This window comes from Schistocerca serialis, chromosome 6 (assembly GCF_023864345.2).
Source record: "Schistocerca serialis cubense isolate TAMUIC-IGC-003099 chromosome 6, iqSchSeri2.2, whole genome shotgun sequence".
NCBI classification, from domain to species: Eukaryota; Metazoa; Arthropoda; class Insecta; order Orthoptera; family Acrididae; genus Schistocerca; species Schistocerca serialis.
Window position 1 is genome coordinate 140,804,861 of NC_064643.1, and position 27,260 is coordinate 140,832,120.

The 27,260-nt window shown below is 43.8% G+C and overlaps 1 protein-coding gene across 4 annotated transcripts in view; it reads right to left on the reverse strand.

Annotated features, from left to right (window-relative positions):
- The window catches only part of LOC126483740 (hemicentin-1-like), a 1,186,523-nt gene that overhangs the window by 521,859 nt on the left and 637,404 nt on the right, over positions 1 to 27,260 (reverse strand). For all 4 annotated transcript variants that reach the window (XM_050106870.1, XM_050106872.1, XM_050106873.1 and 1 more), the window contains exon 3: positions 7,842 to 7,959. In XM_050106870.1, the coding sequence (XP_049962827.1) occupies positions 7,842 to 7,959 (118 nt within the window). The remainder of the gene's footprint in view (positions 1 to 7,841; positions 7,960 to 27,260) is intronic.

Genomic DNA, 27,260 nt, shown 5'->3' on the forward strand with positions numbered 1-27,260 from the left:
TTGCAATATGACTCATCTCATTGGGGAACAAACGTTGTACCATGGTATGGACCTAATCACCCAAAATGGTAATATAACCCCTGGCGGTAATACAACCTTGCGCAGTACCCGTGGAGCCCATGGAATACCATGATATGGCTGCCCAAATTATTACCGAACCGTCGCCATGTTTCACTCTTTGGACGCATATTCAGTCACAAGTCGGAAACAGTGAGGAACAAGACTCATCCGGCCAAATTAATTTCTTCCATTGCCCTCTCATCCAGGTTTCATTATTTCTGCACCACATTTTCCTGTAAAGGTATTTGCGTCACTGACGTGGAATTTTGCAATTGGAGCTCGCCCTGCAATTCTCTCCCTATCGAGCTGCCTTCGTGTTGTTGTGGCGGCGACAGGGTTCACGAGTGCGTCATTTAGTTCTGCAATGACTTTTGCAGCAGCTGCTCTGTTATTCTCCCCACTGTCCTCTTCAGTGACCGTCTGTCACGATCATTCAACACACACTTTACTCGCCATTGTAACTTAGCGGATGATGTTTTTTCGCTTTTCCTGTATGATGCCTCTCGAAACAACAAACACATCGGCTACCTTTATTGCGGAAGCAACCATCACACGAACACCAACAATGTGCACACGTTCGATTCGACTTAGCTCCGATATAATCCACTCACACCTACACAGCTCACACTTGCAAGGTGTTGATGACATAGCACAGGTGCCGTTCGTCGTCAAATTAACCTGTATTAATGTCAACCGTGGATTTCTGCAGCGTTTCCATATTTTTATCCACAGTCAGCGTGTTGAGGACTACATTTTTTATTTCAGTTTTCAGACTCGCGTCACAAAAGTGGTGTTATTATCTCTTCCTACATTTTAAGGAGTCATTAGGTCATCTGATGAAAGATAAATAAAATGGGGGTAACATACTGGAATGATTGATTTGTATTATCGGCATAGCTTCTATGGATATATACATGCACTTGAGTACATTATTTAGTAACACATTATTTAGTAATACACACATCAAAAAAGTTTTGCATCACCCTGGTACCCAGAACTCCCGAAGATAGACGTTGACTGTGGATGTTGTATCACAGACACAGCCACTTTGACAGTTCAGAGATGACACTAAACCAGCCGAAAGATGTAAACAACCATGCATGAACAGCGTCTATTAGACAGATGGGGTCCGACAGCCGATCAGTTCCAGTCATTCCACCACGAACGAGGTACACAGCGCGTGTGGTCTGTAATTCAACCATGCCTAGACGGTTAATACCGTGGTTGGATCGCGTCCGCATTGTTACTTTGTGCCAGGAAGGACTTTCAACAAGAGAAGTGTTCAGGCGTCTCGGAGTGAACCAATGTTCGAGGGCAGTTCAATAAGTAATGCAACACACTTTTTTTCTCGGCCAATTTTGGTTGAAAAAACCGGAAATTTCTTGTGGAATATTTTCAAACATTCCCGCTTCGTCTCGTACAGTTTCATTGACTTCTGACAGGTGGCAGCGCTGTACGGAGCTGTTAAAATGGCGTCTGTAACGGATGTGCGTTGCAAACAACGGGCAGTGATCGAGTTTCTTTTGGCGGAAAACCAAGGCATCTCAGATATTCATAGGCGCTTGCAGAATGTCTACGGTGATCTGGCAGTGGACAAAAGCACGGTGAGTCGTTGGGCAAAGCGTGTGTCATCATCGCCGCAAGGTCAAGCAAGACTGTCTGATCTCCCGCGTGCGGGCCGGCCGTGCACAGCTGTGACTCCTGCAATGGCGGAGCGTGCGAACACACTCGTTCGAGATGATCGACGGATCACCATCAAACAACTCAGTGCTCAACTTGACATCTCTGTTGGTAGTGCTGTCACAATTGTTCACCAGTTGGGATATTCAAAGGTTTGTTCCCACTGGGTCCCTCGTTGTCTAACCGAACACCATAAAGAGCAAAGGAGAACCATCTGTGCGGAATTGCTTGCTCGTCATGTGGCTGAGGGTTACAATTTCTTGTCAAAGATTGTTACAGGCGATGAAACATGGGTTCATCACTTCGAACCTGAAACAAAACGGCAATCAATGGAGTGGCCCCACACCCACTCCCCTACCAAGAAAAAGTTTAAAGGCATACCCTCAGCCGGTAAAGTCATGGTTACAGTCTTCTGGGACGCTGAAGGGGTTATTCTGTTCGATGTCCTTCCCCATGGTCAAACGATCAACTCTGAAGTGTATTGTGCTACTCTTCAGAAATTGAAGAAACGACTTCAGCGTGTTCGTAGGCACAAAAATCTGAACGAACTTCTCCTTCTTCATGACAACGCAAGACCTCACACAAGTCTTCGCACCCGAGAGGAGCTCACAAAACTTCAGTGGACTGTTCTTCCTCATGCACCCTACAGCCCCGATCTCGCACCGTCGGATTTCCATATGTTTGGCCCAATGAAGGACGCAATCCGTGGGAGGCACTACGCGGATGATGAAGAAGTTATTGATGCAGTACGATGTTGGCTCCGACATCGACCAGTGGAATGGTACCGTGCAGGCATACAGGCCCTCATTTCAAGGTGGCGTAAGGCCGTAGCATTGAATGGAGATTACGTTGAAAAATAGTGTTGTGTAGCTAAAAGATTGGGGAATAACCTGGTGTATTTCAATGCTGAGTAAAACAACCCCTGTTTCAGAAAAAAAATGTGTTGCATTACTTATTGAACTGCCCTCGTAATGTTGTTCTGACATTGAGGAGATGCAGAGAGACACGAACTGTCGATGACATGCTTCGCCCAGGCTGCCAAGGGCTACCACAGCGGTGGATAGCCGCTACTTATGGATTATGCCTCTGAGGAACGCCACCATGTCGAAAAATGCTTTTCGTGAAGCTGCAGGAGACATCGTGTTATGACTCAAACTGTGCGCAATAGGCTGCATGATGCGCAACTTCACTCCCGACGTCCATGGTGAGCTCCAGCTTTGCAACCACTTAACCATGCAGCGAGGTACAGATGGGTCCAACAACATGCCCAATGGACCGCCAAGAATTGTCATCACGTTTTCACCGATGAGCGTCGCATATGCCTTAAACCAGACAATCGTCGGAGACTTTGGAGGCAACCCAGTCAGGCTGGACGTGTTAAACACACTGTCCAGCGAGTGTAGCAAGGTGGAGGTTCCCTGCTATTTTGGGGTGGCGTTATGTGGGGCCGACGTACGCCGCTGGTGGTCATGGAAGAAGCCGACGAGGCTATACGATATGTGAATGCCATCCTCCGACCGATACTGCAACCATTTCGGCAGCATATTGGGGAGGCGTTGGCCTTCATGGACGACAATTCACGCCCCCTTCGTGCACATGTTGTGAGTGACTTCCTTTAGGATAACGACATCGCTCGACTAGAATGGCCAACATGTTCTCCACACATGAACCCAATCCAACATGCCTGGGATGGATTGAACAGGTCAGTTTATGGACGACGTGACCCAACAACCACTCTGAGGGATCTACTCCGAATCGCCGTCGCGGAGTGGGGCAATCTGGACCAACAGTGCCTTGGTGAACTTGTAGATAGAATGCCGCGACGAGTATTTGAGTTACCACCACCTCTGAAGATCTTACTGTATTGCTGTACAACATACAATGTGCGGTTTTCATGAGCAATAAAAAGGGCGGAAATGATATTTATGTTGATCTCTACTCCAATTTTCTCAACAGGTCCCGGAACTCTCGGAAACGAGGTGATGCAAACCGTTTTTTGATATGTGTACAACTGAACGAGCTGTCATTGTTAAAACTGAAGACAACAGGTAACATCACAATAGTATGATGATGGTAACGATTAAATAGTAAAATATGCGATTAAAAATGTTCGCAAAGTAAAACTGATTTTGAAAATACCGTTCCCGGAGTTAAGACTAGAAAAAAATTACGTGAGTACTGGTGTAGGTAAACCAGTCAGACACTAGAAGCGGCTTAAATAACGCTCGCTTACAGACGCGTTACGCTAGTGGCCAACTGCCTACGGGCGTACACTAAACCTCTAGTATGAAAGAACTGTTATACCAAGCGACGTTTAAATAAGTGTGAGTCTCCAGAAGAAAGAATCAGGAGCAAAGTAAAAATACAAAACCCATGAGAAGAGACTTCAGGTCATTAAACGCTTCGAAAAATAATTTGTCTCTTAACGATGGAGTTGATGAGAAATCGTTAAGAAGTCGGAAGCGAGGCTGAGAAATACAATAAAAGAATTTCCTTCGTAGCCCTCTTTGGAGAAGACAGTTGTTCACTGAATACTTAGATGGATGAAGACTGTGTTTTGAACACCAGTAGGTCGTTCGTTGAAGTATCTATATTATCAAATCAGTTCCGGGTTGGATAAATGACGGCTTCCAAGGGCATTAAAATAAGATTTTCAGTATTTCATATTATTATTGTCCGAATTTTTTAATTAAATCGCTATCAGAATCAGTTCGTTAAGAGGTGCTTTCTAACGTTACAGATTTAACATAATAACTAAAGTATTAAAGTTGGGAAGTGTCTTGATGCAGCGTATCCCACAGCGCTTAAATTATCTAGACAAAATTCATCCACTGATTGAGAACGAGAGCCCTTAACGACTTCAATAAACTTGAAACATAATTTAAAAATTTTCCCTTTATTCCTCACTTACAGTCCAGAAAGTAATTTAGAGAAAAGGCGTGGCTACGGAGTAGGTGATTCGTTTGTCACCCTCATTGGTGATCAGATGACGCTCAGGACGCCTGTCCCTTTCCTTTCTGTTTTGACTCTGCAGGCAGTAACTGTACGGATTTATTATTTGAACAGTGTTTGCAACGTCCTTCCTAGGGCAAAACCATGCCCAAACGACGAGTATGTACCGCTGTTGAACAGATTCAGCCTTTTGAAGGGTGTTGCTTTCTTGCGACTACGGGATGAGAATGGCCGAATCGACTGGTTGCTGCACATGTTGGGCTCAACATTTTCACGGTGTGACGCTGCTTTCAGCAGTGATCTGTGGAATATTCTCACAGCTGTAAACACTATTCTGGACGCCCGTGATATAATGAAGCACTTGTAACGAGTGGTAGCGGACCAAATATCATCCCGGGACGAAATTCGGGCACGTGTTACACCGGCTGTGTCATCAGGAACACTGGGAAACGTTTCCTAGCAGCAGAACTAAGATCACAGGTGTGTCTAGGCAGTGTGCCACTGGCACAGTGACACAACTAAGCATCTCGTGAAAGGGTTGACTGGAGAGTGGAATGGTGCATTGTTGTCTTTAGTGATGGCAGGTTCTGTCTGTATGCGAGTGGGGGACGTATACGTGTATGGCGTAGAAGTTCTCAGCTGCCTGCTTCAAAGTGCATTCGGTGTGAGACTAACGGCCATTCCCAATCTTTCCGGTGTATGTGTATGTGCGTGTGTCGGCAGGAGGGGGTGGGGAGGAGAGGGAAGGCATAAGGCATCAGTTACGACTCGCAGCCACATTTGGCGTTTCTGCACAGTACAGTAACCAGCGCCCGCTGCACTACACAGGCTGTTATTCCCGTGCTGCTGCTATTTCTTGTGCATGAAGAAGATGTGTTTTTTCAGCATGACAATGCACGATTGCAGACGGCTGTAGCGACACAACGTGCTCTTTGTGGTGTACAAAAACTGCCCTGGCCAAAAAGATCACCAGATCTCTCGCCATCTGAACACGTGTAGGATAAGATGAAGTGAGAAAATATTTGTACTGCAGGGCCTGGAAGATTTATTGCCGAATAGCAATAACAGGTACAGAATTCTTGTGATAATCTATCTCAAGATGCCATTCGGCACATTTATTATCGTTTTCATGGGAGAAGACACGCCTTCATTGCCACTAGAGGTCAAGTACACTGTGAACTGACGCGATTGTGTGGGTACTCTTCACTGTGTCATATGTCTTTGCTGTGAATTGTTCGTATGCTCCTACAATGGTGAAATGTTACCTCATCTGTCAATAAAATGACCTTTTCCATGAGGTTATTGCATTTCTTTCTTCTGCTAGTGGATTATTGCTTCAGTACTAACTCTGTCCCCAACCCATTTTGTGGACAGCACCATATGTACCAATGACGATACGTACACTGTGTTTCTAAAAGGAGATCACAATTTTGAAAATTCATATAAATTAGTTCATAGTGCGTATACAGGTTGTTTTAGTGTCAGTTTGTAGGAAAATACATCATGTTTTGTCTCACATATTTCGCTAATAAGGAGCTAGTAAGGAGCGCTAGCGGCAGTTACGTTAAACATAACTGCCTTCACTGGACCCGGGCGTTCTAGCTGTGTGTTTTGGTTTGAAGAATCGAAGTCGGCGACAACTGTTCAGCGTAATTTCCGTGCCAAATACGCTAAAGATCCTCCTAGTGGGCCTAAATTTATGAGCGGCATCAATGTTTTGTAGAAACAGAGTGCTCGGTAATACATGGAAAATCATCATGTCGTACAAGCACATCTGATGACGTCGTTGATAGAGTGAGACAACGTTTTGTCAACAGCCCTACGAAATCGAACCGACGTGCATCTCGCGAACGGCAATTCCCACATACGACTGTTTGCTGTGTGTTGAGAAACCGTTTGCATTTGAAACCGAAGAGATTGACGATGGTACAAGCAACAAAAAACACTAATAAAATTGCTCGCAAGAACTTCTGTGCAGGTATGTTAAATCGATTACACGAGGGTGAACATTTCTTGGACAAAATCGTCCTTTCTGACTAGACTACTTTTCACTTAAGTGGTAAGGTTAACACACAAAACTGTAGGATTTGGGGCAGTCAAAATCCACATCAAACACTGCAACTTGTTCGTGATAGCCCTACACAGAACGTTTTTTGTCCATTGAGCAAGAACAAAGTGTACGGCCCTTTTTTTCCGTGAGACACTCATCAACAAGATACTGTACCTGGAAGTGTTACAACAATTTTTGATATCACAGTTCAATGGGGATTACGTATAACGAAATGTTTACTTCATGCAAGATGGCGCACCACCACACTATGGCTGACGTCCGTGTTTTCCTGAGTGACCGCTTTCGAGGTCAATGGAATGGTCGTGATGCGCCAATTGCATGGCCCCCACGTTCCCCAGACCAGACACCACTCGATTTTTTTAAAATTTGGTTTCATCAAGGATATCGTGTTTGTACCTCCTGTCCCGTCTTCTCTAACTAAACTTTGAGCTATAATTTATGCCGGCACTAAGCAAATTACACCCGAAATGCTACAACGAGTTTGAGAAGAAATTGACTTCCGATACGATGTGTGCAGGATAACCAATGGAAGGCACTTACAATATCATTAGTGTAAGGTTAAAGAATTTGATGTATTCCCTGCAAAACATCACTAAACTCAGCTCTATATCTTCTTTCAATAAATTTATATGAATTTTTTAAAGTTGTAAAGTCCTTTTTTATACTCCCTGTAGAAATCTATAGCATCGTACGGCACAGGTTTTGGTTTTGATTTTTTCATTAGTCCATAGGTGAATAATCCGGAAATAATAAAATCAACATAATTAACGTCTTGTGTCCTTAACCACAAAGTTTTACATGGTAGACGATACATATTTAACACATTAACTCACTTATAAAGTTATAAAGCAAGCAGTCGTTTGAAGCTTTTTTTTACGCAATGTAGTTCAGTGCTTTAAACAATGAAGGCTGTGGTTAGTTGTTGTAACTGGTGACTTAACTATGTGGTTAGCACATAGAAGTGTTATACAGCAGGAACGTCTTTATAAACTACGCACAGCTCCGCCGACTCAGATTTAGTCACAGGGGGTAGGTAGACAGGCACTGGTTGCTGTGGCGGCGGGGGCGGCGGCCTTACCTGTCGTGTGTGATGGTGAGCGACGGCTCGGGGAAGACGCCCTCCGCGCGGCAGCTGACGTTGACGGCGCCCTCCTTGTGCCTCGTCTGCACAACCTCCAGGTCCTTCTCGGGCGGCACTGCAAAGAGGCAGGAAAACACGCGTCACACCACACGTACATATCGAAGCTGGTGGCGGGTAAAACTTTCAGTACTCGTATGAAAGAATTCTGCTTCAGACACAATGAGTATTAGACCCAGAATAAAATGGATCCGCGCTTAGGACACTGGGGACAATTGGCAGTCAACGTTTGTTTAACACGACAGTACGTGATGTGACCGTTCTCTTTTCTCTAAAATTTTTGGTGATACATCGACGATCTTTTCATCGTTTGGCCGCATGGACAGTCTGTGGCAGTTTTTTGCTAGATCTAAACTCTATACAAGAGAATATAAAATTTATAAGAAGCACAAAACTTTGAACATAGCTGCTAAGGTTCAGTGACCGTGTCATCTACATCTACATCTACATCTACATTGATACTCCGCAAGCCACCCAACGGTGTGTGGCGGAGGGCACTTTACGTGCCACTGTCATTACCTCCCTTTCCTGTTCCAGTCGCGTATGGTTCGCGGGAAGAACGACTGTCTGAAAGCCTCCGTGCTTATTATATTAGAACAAATAAGCCCTCGGTCACAAATATTAAGTCAAAGTTGACCAGGTTTCGACGCTACTATGAGCGTCGTCTTCAGAATTAAACTAAATGTTCTAAAAAATAATAGGTATATAAGGCATTAATAAACTAAAGTGTGTACTGCATAACGAAAAGAAGGGGTGTAGGTTAGATGTTTTAGAGGAATTTGAGATGTTCAAACATTTATCTCGTCATGATGGCCACATTCTCAACGAACAGCTGCAGCTGCGAAATAAAAACTTTTTCGACTGTATAAAGTCGTTGCTTGATCTTTGATTCAGATTTCCTCATGCAATTTACCGAAATGTTACGTTTTTGCTGTTTTCCTGTATGTCATAACTGACGTTTTTTTACGTTACAAAATGTATCTCTGTTTAAAGCAGATAAATATGTAACTACTTCTTATTATTTGCTTACGTTGTGCCTGAATCAGCTTCATTACAATTTCATGTGTCTAATTTTGAATGTACAGTAGCCTAGTTGTTTCTGCGGCTACTAGGTGGCGCTCGTAGCAACACCATGTCTACTTGCCCACACTTTCTAACGTGGGCACTTCAGTTTTGTTGCAACCCGTGTTCACTCAGGTACGAGCAGCCCTTAGCTGCTCGCCATGTTATCTTACTTACAACTTTTCATGACGTCGCCTTTCCACCTTAAATTTTTTAGAATGTGACTAGTAAGTACTGCATTTCTTTCCAGTCAGTACACACTTTAGTTTATTAATGTCTTATATACCTGTTATGTTTTAGAACAGTTAGTTTAATTCTGAAGACGACGCTCATAGTAGCATCGAAACCTGGTCAATTTTGACTTAATATTTGTGACCGAGGGCTTATTTGTTCTAATATAATTTATAAGAAGCATTTAAATGGAAACGAGAGAGATGAAGAAAAATTGGCCAATTGAATGTCAGACTGATGTGCTGAGAACTCCCCACAAACTTAATTATGTACATATACCTCGTGTTTCGGAAGAAATACAGAATTTTTGTGGGATTATCGACTGAATATAGGCAATCATTTTAAGTATGCGAATATGAGGTTTCCGACTCATAGTTAGTGCGCTAGACATCGCTACAGCGCATTGGCTTTGCCTGGAGAAAACATCACAGTAGGTTATGATTATTGCACTAAATACTAGAAGCGTGCGCCTCTGACTTGATGGCATACCTCAGTCCGTCGAGCAACTGAACGGTGGACATTGGGCAATGTTTCATTGGCTTGACTTCGGATGTCTCCTGCTGCAAGAGTAATTCGAGCTCGGAGTTCTTCCACAGTGTTTACAGGATTTTGCCATATAAGAGCCTTCACGTGGCTCCGAAGATAAAAATCAAGTGGTATGTGATCTTGGGATCTTGCAAGCCAGTAAACACGTCCATTACGTCCAATCCATCATTCAGGGTATCGTCTATCCAAGAATCTTCTCACTCGGTTTGTAAAAGGAGGACTTGCCTCATCATGCTGAATGGACATTTGTCTTCCGATTTGAAGCGGTACACCTTCGAGAAAGCGGGAAGTACCCTGTAAACATGACACGTTAAACTGTGTGGAAGAACGTAAGCCCCACTGCTTGGATGTGAATGATTCCAGCCCGAACATTAACTTTAAATCGTTTCTGAAAGTAGTGAACAGCCGTGCCGCGAGGCTTTTCACCACGAGACCGCACGTTGGAGTTGCTACTGTTGAAATCCCTTCGTGGGTGCAATTCGATTCATCAGTAGATAGTACAATATTAACAAAATCAGGAGTTGGCGTTCTTTGTTGCAAAAATCATATGGCAAAGTCGTTATAAATTGGAAAATCAGCGGTTAGAAGGTCTTGCAACTTACACAACTTGTAGGAACGACTATAATTATCATGTAGAGTTCCCCAAACACTGCTAGAACTAGGATTTAGAGAATGAGCGACGGAGCGTACGTCATCTGATTGACTTGTTTCGAATATTTGTAGTAGTTGTTCCTCGAAATCTGGATTGCGTCACTCCATGGGCGATCTCGAGCGTAGAGATCTCCGTCTAATGTGCCACTTTCACAGCGACGACGATAAACAGCAGCAAATGTTCTGTAATTTTGTATTCGTCAGTTTGTATAATGTCCTGCGTACAAACTCCGTACTCCTCCCAAACTTCCTGCAGTACCACCGTACTCCATCCAAACTTCCTGCAGTACCAAAGGCCAAATGCATGTCTTGCAAGTTCATTCCACGTGAAATGTTCCAGTGAAGTTAGTACACATGCCCGAGGCAGGATTCGAGTCTGCGACAGTAGCAGCCACGTGGTTCCGGACTGAAGCATCTAGAACCGCTCGGTCACCGCTGCCGGCCGTTGAGGTGGAAGCGAGGTACATAAAAGACAGTTCACGTCAAGTTCAAAGCACGGAATGAGGACAAAGGGGACTAGTACACAGATTCCTCGTTAGGGCGCAGGTACCGATGAAAAAATGACCCCCGGCACCCAGACTCACGGATACTTACCGCCGGTTATCGGACCGCTAGAGGAACCGATGACTTTTTGAGGTCGCCTACCGTCGTAAATATGCATCAACGACCCCATGCTTGTAAACGCAAAATGATTGCCTATATCCTGCCTATCATCAGACAAAAATTCTATACTTATTTCTGAAATAACCGTTACAGTTCATTCATCCTGAGAATCCAGAATCTCAACGATTTTTGGCAAGTCCGTATCAAAATTTCTTCGGTAGTTCCTCAGAATGGCTCGGACGTACAAAAACAAACGAGCAGCGGACTTAAGTTTACACATGTAGAAAGAGGATATATAAAAAAATATTTTTTTATTTACTTATATTTGTGACAATTATTGAACTATTTAGAGAAAAAGGTAAACTAGCTACAAACTACGGCGTGCACACACATTATTCAACATATTTAGGTTATGACATGTTTGATATGCCTGTCATCATTAGCGATGATGTGGCGTAGACGAATAGCGAAATTCTGCATGACCCGCCTGAAGTGTCGGAATATCGATGCTGTCGATGACTTCCTCAATGGCTGTTTTCAGTTCAGCAATAGTTTTGAGGTTATTGCTGTATACCTAGTCTCTAATGTAGCCCCATAAAAAGAGGTGGCGTGTGTTAGGATCCGGAAAATATGACGACCAATCGATGTCCATGGCAGTGGTCTACCCCAGAGCCAGAATGCGGTCCCCAAAGTGCTCCTTCAGTTCATCAATCACTCTCCTGCTTCGATGTGGTCGAGTTCCGTTTTGCATGAACCACGTGTTATCGAAATCAGGGTCACTTTAGATAATGGGGATGAAATCATTTTCCAAAACCTTCACATACTTTTCGGTAGTCACCTTGCCATCAAGGAATATCACAGCGATTATTTTGTGACTGGACATCGCACAGCACACAGTCACCAGTTGAGGGTGAAGAGACTTCTCGTTCGTGAAATTAGGATTCTCAGTCCCCCAAATCCGCCAATGTTGCTTATTGACGAACCACTCCAAATGAAACGGGCTTCGTAGCTAAACCAAACTATACATGCGCATACTAATTGCCATCATGCCCCGCGGCCAATCGTACAGTTTAAACGTCCTAATACAAACTGTTGAGAAGTCATGACGGTTTTGTTTCACACAGTTCAATAATTGTCACCCTGTACTAAAACACGTCTGTAACTTCCATTTTATGTTTGCCTGCAGTCGTGTTCGTCTAGTATGCTTTTCGTGGATGATAAATGGAAAAAATATATATTTTTATGTGATATAGTTACAATATAACAAGTTCCAGATGTTTTGTTTTACTTGTACTGTGAAATCTTAAAACGAAGCTTTTTGGCGAATTTCGTGATTGAAAATATTAAATTTCGGACGGAGCACCTTCTTGGTAGCGAGAAGCACAGGGACACAGACAACCTGCCGTTCTGACGGCTCTAACGGCGCCAGGACAGGACACTCCTGGGGCAGAAACGGAGCGGTCAATTTCTGTGGGACAACAGGTCAGAACTAACCGTTGGCCCGCCCAGCTGGTTGGTACCAGACTTATTTTCTGAAGGCGTCTGTATACCAGAATAGAGTATCGGCCAGTTAACAAAAACCACTCACCGCCACAACACTACCCATTCTACAAGATCTTCTATGGAGGAACAGCATCTGCTGTCTCGCCCCCAACTGCGGCTTTGCTATAGGTACTCACCGCTATATTGCGGTAAAGTTTAACTGGTCATTACATGCGACAGAATTTAGTACGTTTAAGTGGTCATTACATTCGACAGAATTTAGTAATGTCGCTACGGCTCTATCGCCTTTTCGGTCATTCAGCGACCGATAGCATTTCGCGATACAACGAGAATGCAGCAGCGTCAGCCAAGCGATAAGCTTCATGTGAGTCTGCCCATAATTTCTTCTCCAAACCTGTTTCCCATTATTTCTCTCTCCGATATGTTCTCAGTTCAGCTTGTGTAGTTCCATTTCAGTACTACTTCTATATGTAATTTCTGTGATTCAGCAACTGGCAGTGAAGGCTATCTTCGTTTAAATATTCCCTTATTAATTTACATTTTAGATTTCGTTGTCGTTTTATAGTTTCTAAATTACTTTGTTGTTGGTGTTGCCATCTACATCTACATCTACACAGATACTAAGCAAGATACCACACTGTGGGTGGTGGAGGCTACCCTGTACCACTACTCGTCATTTCCTTTCTTGTCGCACACGCAAATAGAGCGAGGGAATAACGACTCTCCTTATGCCTCCGTGTGAGCCTAAATACTCCTATCTTACCTTCATTATCATTGGCGGAGGTAGAATCGTCCGGCAATGAGGTTCAAATACCGGTTATGTAAATTTTCTCAATTATGTTTCTCGAAAGGAACGTCACCTTCCCTACAGGGTTCTCAATTAAGTCCCCGAAGCATCTCCGTAAACTTGTGTGTTGTTCGTACCTACAGGTAACAAATCTAGCAGTCCGCCTCTGAGTTGCTTCGATGTCTTCCTTCAAGTCGAATTGGAATACGGATCACAAACACTCGAGCAGTACTGAAGATCAGGTCGCCCCAGCTTCCAATATGCAGTTTTCTTTCCATGTGAACCATTCTTTCCTAAAATTCTCCCAATAAACCGAAGTCCATCATTCGCCTTCCCTACCACAGTTCTCACATCCTCGTTCCATATCATATCACTTTGAAACTGTTCGCCTAAATATTTAAACGACGTGACTGTGTCAAACAGCACACTAGTGATACTGAAGCCAAACATTACAGGTTTGATTTTGCTACTCATCCTTGTCAACTTACATTTTTCAACGTTTAGGGCTAGGTGCCTTTCATCACACCACTGTAAATTTTGTATAAGGCGTCTTGTATTTTCCTACAGTCACTCAACTTCGACACCTTATTGTGCACCACGTCATTATCAGCAAAGAACCGCAGATTACTGCCCAACCTGCTCGACAGACCATTTACCTATATAGAGAACAGCTGCGGTCCTATCACTCTTCCCTGGGACAGTTGTAACGATACCCTTGCCTCTGATGAACATTCGACATCGATGACAAAATACTTGGATCTATTATTTAAAAATCTTCGAGCCACTCACATATCTGTGGACTCATTCGATATGCTCGTACCTTCATTAACAACCTGCAATGGGGCTCCGTGTCAAATGCTTTTCGGAAATCTAGAAATATGGTGTCTGCCTGTCGCCCTTCATCCATAGTTTGCAAAATGTCATATGCGATGCTTTCTAAAACCTTGCTGATTCCTGAAGCTTCTTAGTCTCAAGAAAGTTGTACATGAACTGAGAAAACGTTCAGAGATTCTACATTTTCACCCCCTTTCCCCAGCATACATACAAATCAGTGGTTCATCTGGGAGATGCTCGACAGGAAATAAGAATGCAGAGGTAAAGAAAAAAAAAACAACGGTTTATTATTTCCACAGTAGAGAGATTTAATAACAAAGGGAAAACGTTCAGTAAAATTAATACAACTTCTCAGACACTAACAGGCATACGCCTGGATCGCACAGCGAATAAACGCAGTGGGATATGAAGACTATGACACTGATAATCTCCAACGACAGAGGCTGAGCGTTCGTCGTGGTTGGCCAACAGGTACGTCTCGGGATATCACTGGGAAGTGGAAGGTGCCTCTGCGGTTGCTTCCGACGGGGCTGTAAATGATGGCCTGCTAATAGCCAGCGCACGAATTGATCAGAGCTCCGGTGGAGCAAACTGCCGACGTATTGGTTTGCGCCACTCTATATAGCTGAGGAGTGGAGAAATTCGTACGGATCCAGTTCCACACATATGAAACGGTGGAGGAAATAGGTCCCTGACACGGAGGACCTCTGGTGGCGCTTGCCCTGTCGTCTGTCGTCGTCTTTGTGATCGATGCAATCTGGGAAGGCAACGCCTTGTATGTATGCAAGCCCGTGATGCTTCAGTGTCTGAGGGGTTACCGACCCCTTGAGGAAAACGGCGGGTGCACGGGACGTAGTCAGTGTCTTCTCACAATCTGATACTAGAGAGGGAATTAAACTGCACTCCCGATGGACTATTAACTTTGATGTTGCCCGCTATCTGGGGAAATTTCCTTCCATTGCGCTCACTGGGATACGAGCTTTCAGCCAGAAAGTTTACTTGTTATGGCGCAACCACACCTCCGATATATTGGAAGCGTTTCCACGAAAATAAGCACTGTATTTAAAAGAGAACGGCTAAAGTTTTCCTTCGGCGTCCATCAAAAATCTCGGCGTCTCTGCGGTCGGCCAACAACGATTGAGAGTTGCGCAAGACACATGTCTGTAACATTCTGTGCGAGTGCAGCAAATGTCACACAGGATGATCAAAAATTCCCGCTAGAGACTTCTAGAACTTGTGGGTAGGAGCGAGTATATAATATTCTGAACAGAAACCAACGTCTAGAAACGTACAGTTTCGATTCAGATATGTAACGTTACACGTCTGCTGAGGGAATGAGAGAAGTCTCAGAGTTGCTTGTCCTGGTATGAAATTCGGTAGACAGGAATACGTGTACTACGTCAGAGGGTCACCTCATGTTACTTAACGTCTACCTTGCTACGAGACATATTCAATGCCTGTACAACTCCGATACAGTAAATATGGTGCGATACACATTTTCAGATTACACAGACATGCTCGTTGTGCATGGCGCAACTCAGGTAACGGTAGATCTGCTAGCCGGCTGTATCACGAACGTTTTCCGCAACGTAGGACACCATCGCTCAAACGTTTTGCCCAAGCTACGCAGCGGATCCGAGAAACAGGTATTTTCACCGTGAGGAGGTAGGACTGTGGTGTTCCAAGGGAACGCCGCACACAGGAATTTGAAAAAGATGTACGGCATCGCGTTGAAAAGAATCCGTCAAAGATTACTCGAACTATTGGGCATGCAATGGGTGTTAGTCACAATATTGTCTGGGGCGTTCTGCTAGAGCAACAATAACGTCCGTACCAATTACAAAGGGTACACGCTGTGGGTCGAGAAGATTTTCCACAGCGCGTAGCCTACTTCACTTGGTTCCTGCACCGCTGCATCGACACACACCTGTGCTGTCCACAGATGAATGTACACTCCTGGAAATGGAAAAAAGAACACATTGACACCGGTGTGTCAGACCCACCATACTTGCTCCGGACACTGCGAGAGGGCTGTACAAGCAATGATCACACGCACGGCACAGCGGACACACCAGGAACCGCGGTGTTGGCCGTCGAATGGCGCTAGCTGCGCAGCATTTGTGCACCGCCGCCGTCAGTGTCAGCCAGTTTGCCGTGGCATACGGAGCTCCATCGCAGTCTTTAACACTGGTAGCATGCCGCGACAGCGTGGACGTGAACCGTATGTGCAGTTGACGGACTTTGAGCGAGGGCGTATAGTGGGCATGCGGGAGGCCGGGTGGACGTACCGCCGAATTGCTCAACAAGTGGGGCGTGAGGTCTCCACAGTACATCGATGTTGTCGACAGTGGTCGGCGGAAGGTGCACGTGCCCGTCGACCTGGGACCGGACCGCAGCGACGCACGGATGCACGCCAAGACCGTAGGATCCTATGCAGTGCCGTAGGGGACCGCACCGCCACTTCCCAGCAAATTAGGGACACTGTTGCTCCTGGGGTATCGGCGAGGACCATTCGCAACCGTCTCCATGAAGCTGGGCTACGGTCCCGCACACCGTTAAGCCGTCTTCCGCTCACGCCCCAACATCGTGCAGCCCGCCTCCAGTGGTGTCGCGACAGGCGTGAATGGAGGGACGAATGGAGACCTGTCGTCTTCAGCGATGAGAGTCGCTTCTGCCTTGGTGCCAATGATGGTCGTATGCGTGTTTGGCGCCGTGCAGGTGAGCACCACAATCAGGACTGCATACGACCGAGGCACACAGGGCCAACACCCGGCATCACGGTGTGGGGAGCGATCTCCTACACTGGCCGTACACCACTGGTGATCGTCGAGGGGACACTGAATAGTGCACGGTACATCCAAACCGTCATCGAACCCATCGTTCTACCATTCCTAGACCGGCAAGGGAACTTGCTGTTCCAACAGGACAATGCACGTCCGCATGTATCCCGTGCCACCCAACGTGCTCTAGAAGGTGTAAGTCAACTACCCTGGCCAACAAGATCTCCGGATCTGTCCCCCATTGAGCATGTTTGGGACTGGATGAAGCGTCGTCTCACGCGGTCTGCACGTCCAGCACGAACGCTGGTCCAACTGAGGCGCCAGGTGGAAATGGCATAGCAAGCCGTTCCACAGGACTACATCCAGCATCTCTACGATCGTCTCCATGGGAGAATAGCAGCCTGCATTGCTGCGAAAGGTGGATATACACTGTACTAGTGCCGACATTGTGCATGCTCTGTTGCCTGTGTCTATGTGCCTGTGGTTCTGTCAGTGTGATCATGTGATGTATCTGACCCCAGGAATGTGTCAATAAAGTTTCCCCTTCCTGGGACAATGAATTCACGGTGTTCTTATTTCAATTTCCGGGAGTGCATGTTCACAAGGGAAAGTGTTCTGAATTTGCGAAACAATCATGTCTAGGCAGACAAAAACCTTCGTGCCACACATGTTTAGTGATTTCAGTTTGGTGTTACCATATGGGCAGGTATTCTGGACGATCATGTGACTGGGCCAACATCCTCCCACTCATCCTACCTCGACCGGCACACCTGATCTTCCTACAAAACATACTGGACTCGTTCTTGGAAGCTTTGTCACTGAAAGTCCGTCAGGAACTGTGATTTCAGCACGATGATGCACCAGTTCATTTTTCAATTGCGCATTGGAGACATCTCAACAGACGATACCGTAAAAGATGGAAAGGCCGAAGTGGGCCAACGCGTGGCAGCCCCTATTGACGGATTTAACATCTATGGACTACTTCTTGTGGGGTTGTATTTAAAGTTTAATTTACGAGACTCCTTTAGGGGCAGAGGAAGATCTGCTTGCATGACTTCTGGCCGCTGCACTATAAAATGAAGAGAGACCAGGATGGATGGAGAGGATGTGCCAGAACACGTTTCGTAGGTACAATGTATATAGCAACGTTGGTGGAGGCCACATAGAGTCGCTGTCCTGTACATACAATATACTAAGTCATTTTTATTTTGGAATAATGTAAATACTCAATGTTTAAGTGTTAATTCAAAGAAATATGCTAAAGTGCTTAATGGATGTTCCGTTTTGTTTCATTTCCAATTGTTTCGTAATAACTGTACTGCATAGCGCCTAATTCACTTCCCCAATCAGAAGTGTATGGGTTAAAAATATGAACTGAAGTCGCCATAGGACGCAAACGGTACGTTTCCGGACATGGGTTCCTCTTCAGAACGTATTCAGTCCCCTCTGAAAGTCCTAGAAGTCTGTAACGGGAATTCCCAAACACCTGATGTATCAGAAATGTTTCCGTAAAAATAAGCGGAGTATCTCGAAAACAAATGGCTAAAGTAATCTATCGTCACCCACCAAACATCGACGCTTCTGGGATCGATCAGTGACGACTGACAGTTGCGCAAAACAACTGTTTATAGATTTCTGTGCGAATGTGGCAAATCTTATAAGGGTCAATGGACGCGTACTGTTCAGCAGCGCTTGTGAAATACCAACGGCATACTCGCCTTCTCCAAGCCAGAAAAGCTGCTTTCGCAGGCACTGCATTTCTGCTGGTCATTCGATGGAATGCGACGCAACAAAAACTTTGGTCCATACAACAAACTTCTGGGTCTCCATAGTCAATGAACAATTAGAAATACGACTGTTGGTGGCTTGACTGTGGTCAGTTGGGACGGTTGTTTCTAGTTGGATGCTGCGTGGAAGCCTGTCATAATATAACTACATGTTCCGGGAAGGCGGCGGCGTTCTACGATTTTACCGCATGGAAATGGTCTGTCTAACATCGATACATCGATCAGGCGAGTTTTCTAGCAGAAATACGTTGGAGCTCGCTCTCGAATAGAATAGATTATAAGAGATGATATTCTGTCGGATCTGTCCAACCTGTTTCGTGCGAGCTGCTCTCTGAGTATATGTATTATGTTAGTCAGTTGCATCCTGAGGTCTTCTGACGACGTATAGACGATATAAATCCTCTCCATTTTGTAGAAATTTCACCTTCTCCAGACATTTTTTATTTACACTGATGGCGTTAACACTAAAGGGCTGGGCCGCCAATGCTGAACTTTACGACACCAGCAAGTCAAAATTTTTGGTTGTATTGTATTTCCTTAGTATATGATAAGTAGCCCACCACGGATAATAGGTAACACGCGTTCGGAAAAGTGGAGATATGTTTTTTATGGTTCCGTACTTCAATCCGCTTTGTTGACTGTATGTCTGTCTGACTCTCCGACTGTTAAGAACTCTTTTTCTCAAGAACGGGTAGGCGTATCAAATTCAAATTTAAATTAAATATTAATGCCTATGATCCCTTGGAGGTGTAAGAATTTTAAGCTTCAAAGTCACTTCAATCAAAAGATACGACTATTTACGTAACATATTCTGACACTCGAAAACTCAATCATCGAGACCTATAGGGTGCTTCTCTTTGACACAAAATCATGAAATTCGGTAAGAAGAAAGGTGTCACAGTAAAAAGGAAAGGAAAAAAATCCGCACACTGTTAATTTGCAATCGTACAACACGAAAAAATATTTTTGTCATTTTTACCCATCTGTCTGTTGGTCTGTCTGTACTAGAGTGCTGCAAAATTCAATGTTTGACCGGTCGCGGCTCGCCTGTTGGCGGGGTGACCGAGCCGCTCGTGTCCGGCCCCACACGACTCGGCTCGGTCACGTACTCGCCCCATGTCTGTTGTCCGGATTCCGGACACGCGGATAACCGAGCATGACCGGTCACCGCTGACGTCTCACCTCGCCTCGTCCCGGCTCGCTGCACTGTACTGTACAAATCCAACGCCTCTCTGTCTCTCTCTCTCTCTCTCTCTCTCTCTTTCTCTCTCTCACACACACACACACACACACACACACACACACACACACAATGTATTTATCTGTGTCTCTCTCCCTTTTAATACAAAAGTAACGTTTCCAAGAATGGGTACGTGACACAGCTAAATTGATAAAGCACTTGTAAAGTAAAATGATATTTCAGTGCAATAGCGGACAGAAGACGAGTCTCGTTTCCAAACAGAAGATATATTTTTCCTTTCATTAACAAAAAACATTAAATTAGTGCTGCCCCTGTAATCTAGAAGACAACCATCTTTATAAAGAAAGCGTACAAAGAACAGTAAACATCTACAGACGTAACCTGTCATACTTTTCACTTGTTTGTAACAGTTATTGTTTCTCAGCAGTAAATCACTAACGCGTTCCTGATTTAATTGGCTGCGACGATTTGTTAGAACCATGCCGGCATACTAAGGCATCTGTCACTAGATGCGCTTGTTGCTGGGATACATAAAATACGTCATGCAACTGCAGCCAGGCCTGGAAGATCTGTTTCATGTTTGCTCCACCACTTTAAGATGTCTTCATCATCTCTGGGGTGCATCTACTTCATCTGATTCGGATGATATGTTGTTCCTCCATTTCTTGAAACGATCTCTCTTTCTGGGTGGTGATGACACAGTACTTGAAGGATCTATGATAATAAACGGAAGAAACAAGTAATACAGAACTGATGTGGAAATCATCGAAACGTTCCCGTAAAAAGGAGGTGTCTTCCGTTAATGAAGTATTATACAAATTATAGGGTTCCCGTTTCTCTATAATACACTATCCACTAACCATGCAAAAACGATTATGTTAATGATTGCATGTTGTACCGGCTTAAGTAGCACACATTTGTCGCACATTGCTAAGAATTTCCTGCTTTTCATTTATTTCAAGCATATTAATTTCACGGAAAGACGGCCAAAGAAACGTAGCAACTTTATGTCTGGAAGTGATCACAATCTTCTCTCAAACGAAAGTCAAGGGTAGATTTTTAATCCTTTGTACCTCCTGTTAAAAACTACATATCTGTTAGTAAACATCAATTACGCTATTTAATTATAAATCTATCGCGTATCATAATGAAACAGTGCTTTTAGTTGCCGTAATTACTCACCTGACAGTCAGTGTCACTGACACTGCAAATGTGATGCAGTTTGTGAAACCAAAGAAGAACTAATTGGATTGTCGGTTCCTTTTCGCCTTCTAATTCATCTGTGGCCTCTTTAAATGGTCTCAGAAAATGCGTAATTTTTGCTGGAAGGTCATTATCATATCCTTGCAATCTGTAAGGGGAGTCCTTTTCCGTCAACAAAGCAGCAACTTCGTTATACTGAGTGTGTAAGGATTCCAGCATAGTGTACAAGCTGTTCCAGCGTGTGCAGACCTCTTGTTTCAACGATGACTTCAAAGACGAGCAGAGGCCACTTTTCTCAATGTACCTTGCAATGCATTTTGCAGTATTTATTGTTGAGGCGATGTTCGGGGCATTATTTAACAAGAAGTTATCTTCATCGAAAGTATGGCTAAGTGCTGTGTTTATATAATGAACAGCACAAGGAATACTTTCGTGATTTTCCAAAGCCTTTATTACATAGACACCCTGGTCGGACACAAAAACAAAACTGTGCAACATGTCCGGCGAAATGTCCCAATCAGCCATACTCTCTTCAATTTATTTCATAAGATTTACTCCCGTCTCCTTAACGTGCGGGAATTTTGCTGTAAATAAACCATTGTTCACAAGAGACCAATCTGTGTTAATGTAATGTGTTGCAAGCGTCAAATAGTGCACCTGATTATGCGAATCAGTCCACATACCAACAGTCGCAGGACATGTTTTATTAATAACTTCTGCAATAAGGCATTATGATGTTTCGTATTGCATCAGCTTGTTCTTTGACATGTCTACTTATAGTAGAGGGATGAGGCATGACATCTGCCACGTTAACATCCCCATAATGCGCATCTAGAAGCATTAATTGTTGGCCTAATTCTCTGAAACCTTCACCTGAAACAGCATTAAAAGGCCTTATATCTTTAGCACACATTGCAACACACTTTGCTGTAATACTATTTTGTATTACTGCCGGTCTCCCTGAAGGAGCTGTAGCTTTGTGAGGTCTCTTGCAACTGCGTTTCTTTAAATGAGTGGTTCCCGACGGGAAACACTATAATGTGTTGCAGTTTATGCACGATACGCACCCAGTAGACGCACTGTTTTCGTCTACAACCAACAGAAATGTACTCCATTCTTGGCTTTTTAGACCTTTCCCTTTCTTCAATGTGTAAACATTGGTTTCAATCTTACGTCTTACTGCACTGGCTTCCTCGCGCTGCTTGATTACAGAGAGAAACACTTCACAAACGAGAAGCCCGTACTGGCTACAGTCTCACACAGATAATGACACGTGTAAAGTGTTTGAAGTTACGTGCTACGTATTCGGTCACGGCTTCTATGCTCGGCCACTAGAACTAGTGCGGGCAGCCTATCCAGTTAGGGTGTGCTCGCCCCATCTCGTATTTTGTGCTCGCTTACTCGGTCATGCAGGACTCTAGTCTGTACTTTAAGACCCTTCTTCTATGGATTGGTTTGGCATATCAAGTTTAAATTTATGTCACTTACTAAGGTCTATAGTCCTTTGGCTATGTAAAACTATACACTTCTACATCATGGAATCAAAAGGTCAAATTTATGTCACTTACTGAGGTCTATGGTCCTTTGGCTATGTAAAACTGTACACTTCTACATCACGCAATCAAAAGGTCGTTTATGTTGACATTCGAAAAATCACTCGTAAAAACCTATAGGATACATCCCGCTGACATAACTATAATCATTTAAAGGTTTCACAGTATTTTTAAAATAAAAAAGTCTGAAACTTGTGAAACTGTAATTATATCACATAAAAGTATGTTTCGTCATTTGAAAATACACTGCATTTAATATCCGTCTAAAGAATAATAAACGAATATGACTTTGAAAACATAAAATGTAGGTTGTAGTTCTATTTTAGTAAGTAAATAAAATGTTTTATTTAATCTTCTCTCTCTACATGTATAAACTGAAGTCCCACGGTCGCTTCCTTTAATTTGTCCTGGCTAGTCTGAAGAACTACTGTAGAGATTTTCATACGTTCTTGGAATTTCCAGAACCGACATAGTGCCAGTGTCGATATTGATGACAGCCAAAAATCGTTGAGATTCTCGACTCCTTGGAAGGATGAACTACACATATATATAAAGTCTGTATGGAACCCTCAGCGCCCGAGTCCTTTTGCACTCGATCAATTTTTTCCCCTCATACTAGGGCGAGTAACAAACTTTGTTTAAGGCTTTTGTGGATAAATATGTACAGAGATGATCAAATTCGTAAAGAAAAGGATTAAAGAGAGAACATAATGAGCTCATTTAGGGTGGTACTAGCACCAAAAAAAAATCGCAAATACGTCTCGCTGGATTTATAAGGAATAACGTTCTGTATCGGTCTACCGCCTTCAACGGCTGCAGCGCGCCTTGAATAAAGAATGGAGAACCCCTCTTACGCATTCACTTCTGCCGCAGGTCATTCATCCTGATAAAGACGTTGGAGCAACGCCAACTCTTTCACGGCACGGATCACAGTATTTGTTTTTCCACACGCCCGCATTCATTTGTTAAATGGAGAGTGCAGACCAGCGAAAAGCGAATCGTTTCAGTATATCTTTCAACAGAAGTAACGGATAAGGAGTATTTTAACGTGTGGCCGTAAGAGCACATGTCAGGATATATTGCGCAATCCTCATATGACGTTGTAGACCTGTATGCGTAAGCAATGAGATCATTTGAAGGAGGAGGGCAGGAAAATTAAGGTTTAACGTCCCGTCGATGGCGAAATCATCAGAGAGGAAACACAATCTGGGACTAGGGAAAGGACTGGGAAGGAGACATATGGCGCAGTTTGGAAGGGGGCTATCCTAACATCCACCTAAAGTGATTTAGCGTCACCACGGAAAATCTAAATCTCGACAGCCAGGTGGAAATTTGAACTATTACCCTCCAGAATACGAGGCCGTGAGACAGTTTCACTCCATGTACCCATAGCTAGTACTAATCAGACGTAAAATTACATAACCTGTTTTAACATATTTCGCGTACTTGAAGGCCTACTTCCACCTATATTTCTGTGATGTAAGGTGCAGATGCGATTAATGATCACTGTTCATGTGGCTACGCAATCCTAAGCTGTTGTATTTCCGTTACGTCTTCAAACACTGAATCAAACCGGTAGTCCACGCCAAGTCTTTTGTGACTGGTGTGCGAACCTTCCATTCAGTTATCTTGGCGTGGCTGTGAAGAAAATGGCAGATTATTCCAGAACCAATCACATAAATCAAACAAATGTAGCAAAAGCAGTTTAGCAGTGTCTAGATACTGTGACAGCTAGTGTTAATCACGCTTTATATTGACTGATACAAAGGTGCCTTTGTGTTTATAGTGCATACCTGAATAGCTATCGTTTTCCCATTCAGATATTTTGGTTGCCATGACCGATTTACGTCCTGCTACTACTAATTTAGAAGAACGTCATAATTCACAGGAAATCTGTGCCAAGCTGTAAGATTGATGATACCATTTTACAATAATAATATCATCGCCAACCGGCTATATCGAGACACAGTTTCACATGTTGTCACTCTTAGCCAGTTACTGGTATATATTTTATTTAAATCTATAATATTATAATTTACAGAATTAGTCTGTGAGGAGTTCACGTTCTCTTTCAAGTTCATAAAACAAGCTGTGAGTAATACGGTGTTAATCACCGAATAGATAATAGATTAAAATAAAAATTATAATTCTCCACACCAGATTTTACAGCCATGTTGCAACACAAATAACTACGGTCCTATTACTTATAAATTACACAAAGCTTCTTCTTTTATAGACTGATGACCACAGATGTTAAGTCCCATAGTGCTCAGAGCCATTTTCTTCTTTTATAATCGTTCTCAGTTTTATTACCTTAGTAGTAAGTATTGAGATAGCCGTTAGCCAAGTTATGTACATGTATTTTATAACATTTATCTCACGTGATATTCAATTCACTCTAAGTTCTGCTGATTTTATCAGTAGACTTAAGTTCCAAAACACATCAGTCATGACGTTGCCTAGATTTTAACAGAAATGTCTTTTCTGAACCCACTACATCTCATTGGCAACAGTTTTTGGGATGACGTAAGAGCGTTGTTCGAGTACACGAGTTCCTCGAGTACTTTTTATTTCACAAACATTGTGACGGTGTCGTCATGGCTTGATTTTTCGCCCGCCATAAAAATACCTTTGCTTCTGGGATCTGTAAAATATAACCCAGGGCTGCACGAGGCACGGATTTACAGTACTGCGTGCGAAAGGTGAAAATCGAGCGAAGGAAAAAATATACACCGCTCTTTAGCACACTGTAGAGCATCGACGTCATACTTCTCTCCTTCAACCCCAAAAATGCGGTATTGCCGAACATTGTATTTCTACCGGTCATTCGATGAATTAAAATGGAACGAAAATTGTTGCCCATGTTCCGAACTTCCGAGAATTCGTCATTACGGAATCAGTGTGAATACAATGATCAATCGTGATGGCGTTTCCCAGCTGGACGTCTCAGGGAATACAGCCAACGGGTAGCTTCGAGCTATGCGTAGCAGACGCCTTCCTGCGGTTTTACGGAAGGAAGATGATCGTGTTGATATATATGAGACGAGCAGTCATCACAGTGCCCGCTCAGAGCAGGAGAGGCACCTGTGCTCAAGTCACACATGTGAACCGACATACGAGTACAACACGCTTGCACCTGAAGATGGTAAGGAGACTTTGCACCGAAATACAGCGGCAGGAAGTTACTCACTTCCTGCTGTTCCCCAAATAATGTAGAACGATTTACTACCATGTCGATTTTCCAACGACTGCACCTTCAGACCAAAACCATTTTTTAATCATGACATGTCTCAACCTTTGTTTTGGAGTAGAGTCGTAACACTTACTGTAGCCTACCGTAGACATAAGGAAGCATAGGGTATGGTAATTCTCTTAGAAGCTTTGGTCAGTTAAGGTCACACCCCCCTTTTCTGTACGTTAGGTATGTAGCGCATCTGTTGGGCGTTACCTCATAACAACCGCTTTCTTTACGTGTGCGATCAGTTTCTTACTACATTCCCATAAAAACTGTATTTGGTTAACCGTCTATAAGCTGAGTGAGGGTATATAAAGAGCCAGGTAACTTACGGAACACTTCTGTTCTGCATAATTATGCTCTGGCTGTTACTTAAAAGGAAGCAGTATTTACTGCGAAATTGAAAATTTCAATATTTAATTCAAATTTAACTATCATATAGCGGTTGAAAACGCAATTTTCTCAATCAAAAGGTAATACAGGAAAAATTCGAAACTAAAATATGTGAAACATCGCTTCAATACTTTGTCGAACTTACATAAGACATTTTCCTGTTATTCATAAACAACTTCCGCATTTATCAATAATAACAGGAAACTTTTCATTTTGATCATGATGACGAACTTTCTATTGAGTATAAAATAAGTTTTTCATCACCTCGGTTCCGTGAGTTCCTGAACCTGTTCAGTAAATTGCAATATAGGTCAACATAGACGTCATTTCCAAACGTTTTATTGCTCATGAGAACCACACATTGCATGTTGTAGCGCTATACAGCGAGCCTTTCAGGGGTTGGAGGGCCGGTGTGGCCGAGCGGTTCCAGGCGCTACAGTCTGGAAATGCACGACCGCTACGGTTGCAGGTTCGAATCCTGCCTCGGGCATGGATGTGTGTGCTGTCCTTAGGTTAGGTTTAAGTAGTTCTAAGTTATAGGGGAGTGATGACCTCAGCAGTTAAGTACCATAGTGCTCAGAGCCATTTGAAACATTTCAGGGGTGGTGGTCCTGACTGCTATACACACCGGTACCTCTAATACCCAGTAGCTCGTCCTCTTGCACTGATGTATGCCTGTATTCGTCGTGGTATACCATCAACAAGTTTATCAATGCACTGTTGGTCCAGATTGTCCCACTCCTCAATGGCGATTTGGCGTAGATCCCTCACAGTGGTTGGTGGGAAACGTCGTCCATAAACAGCCCTTTATCCCAGGCATGTGCGATAGGGTTCATAGCTGGAGAACATGCTGGCTACGTCGAGCGATGATGTTATCCTAAAGAAAGTCATTCACACGATGTGCAGGGTGGGGGCACGAACTGTAGTCCATGAGGTCGAATGCCTCGCGAGTATGCTGCCGATATGGTTGTACTGTCTGTCGGAGGATGG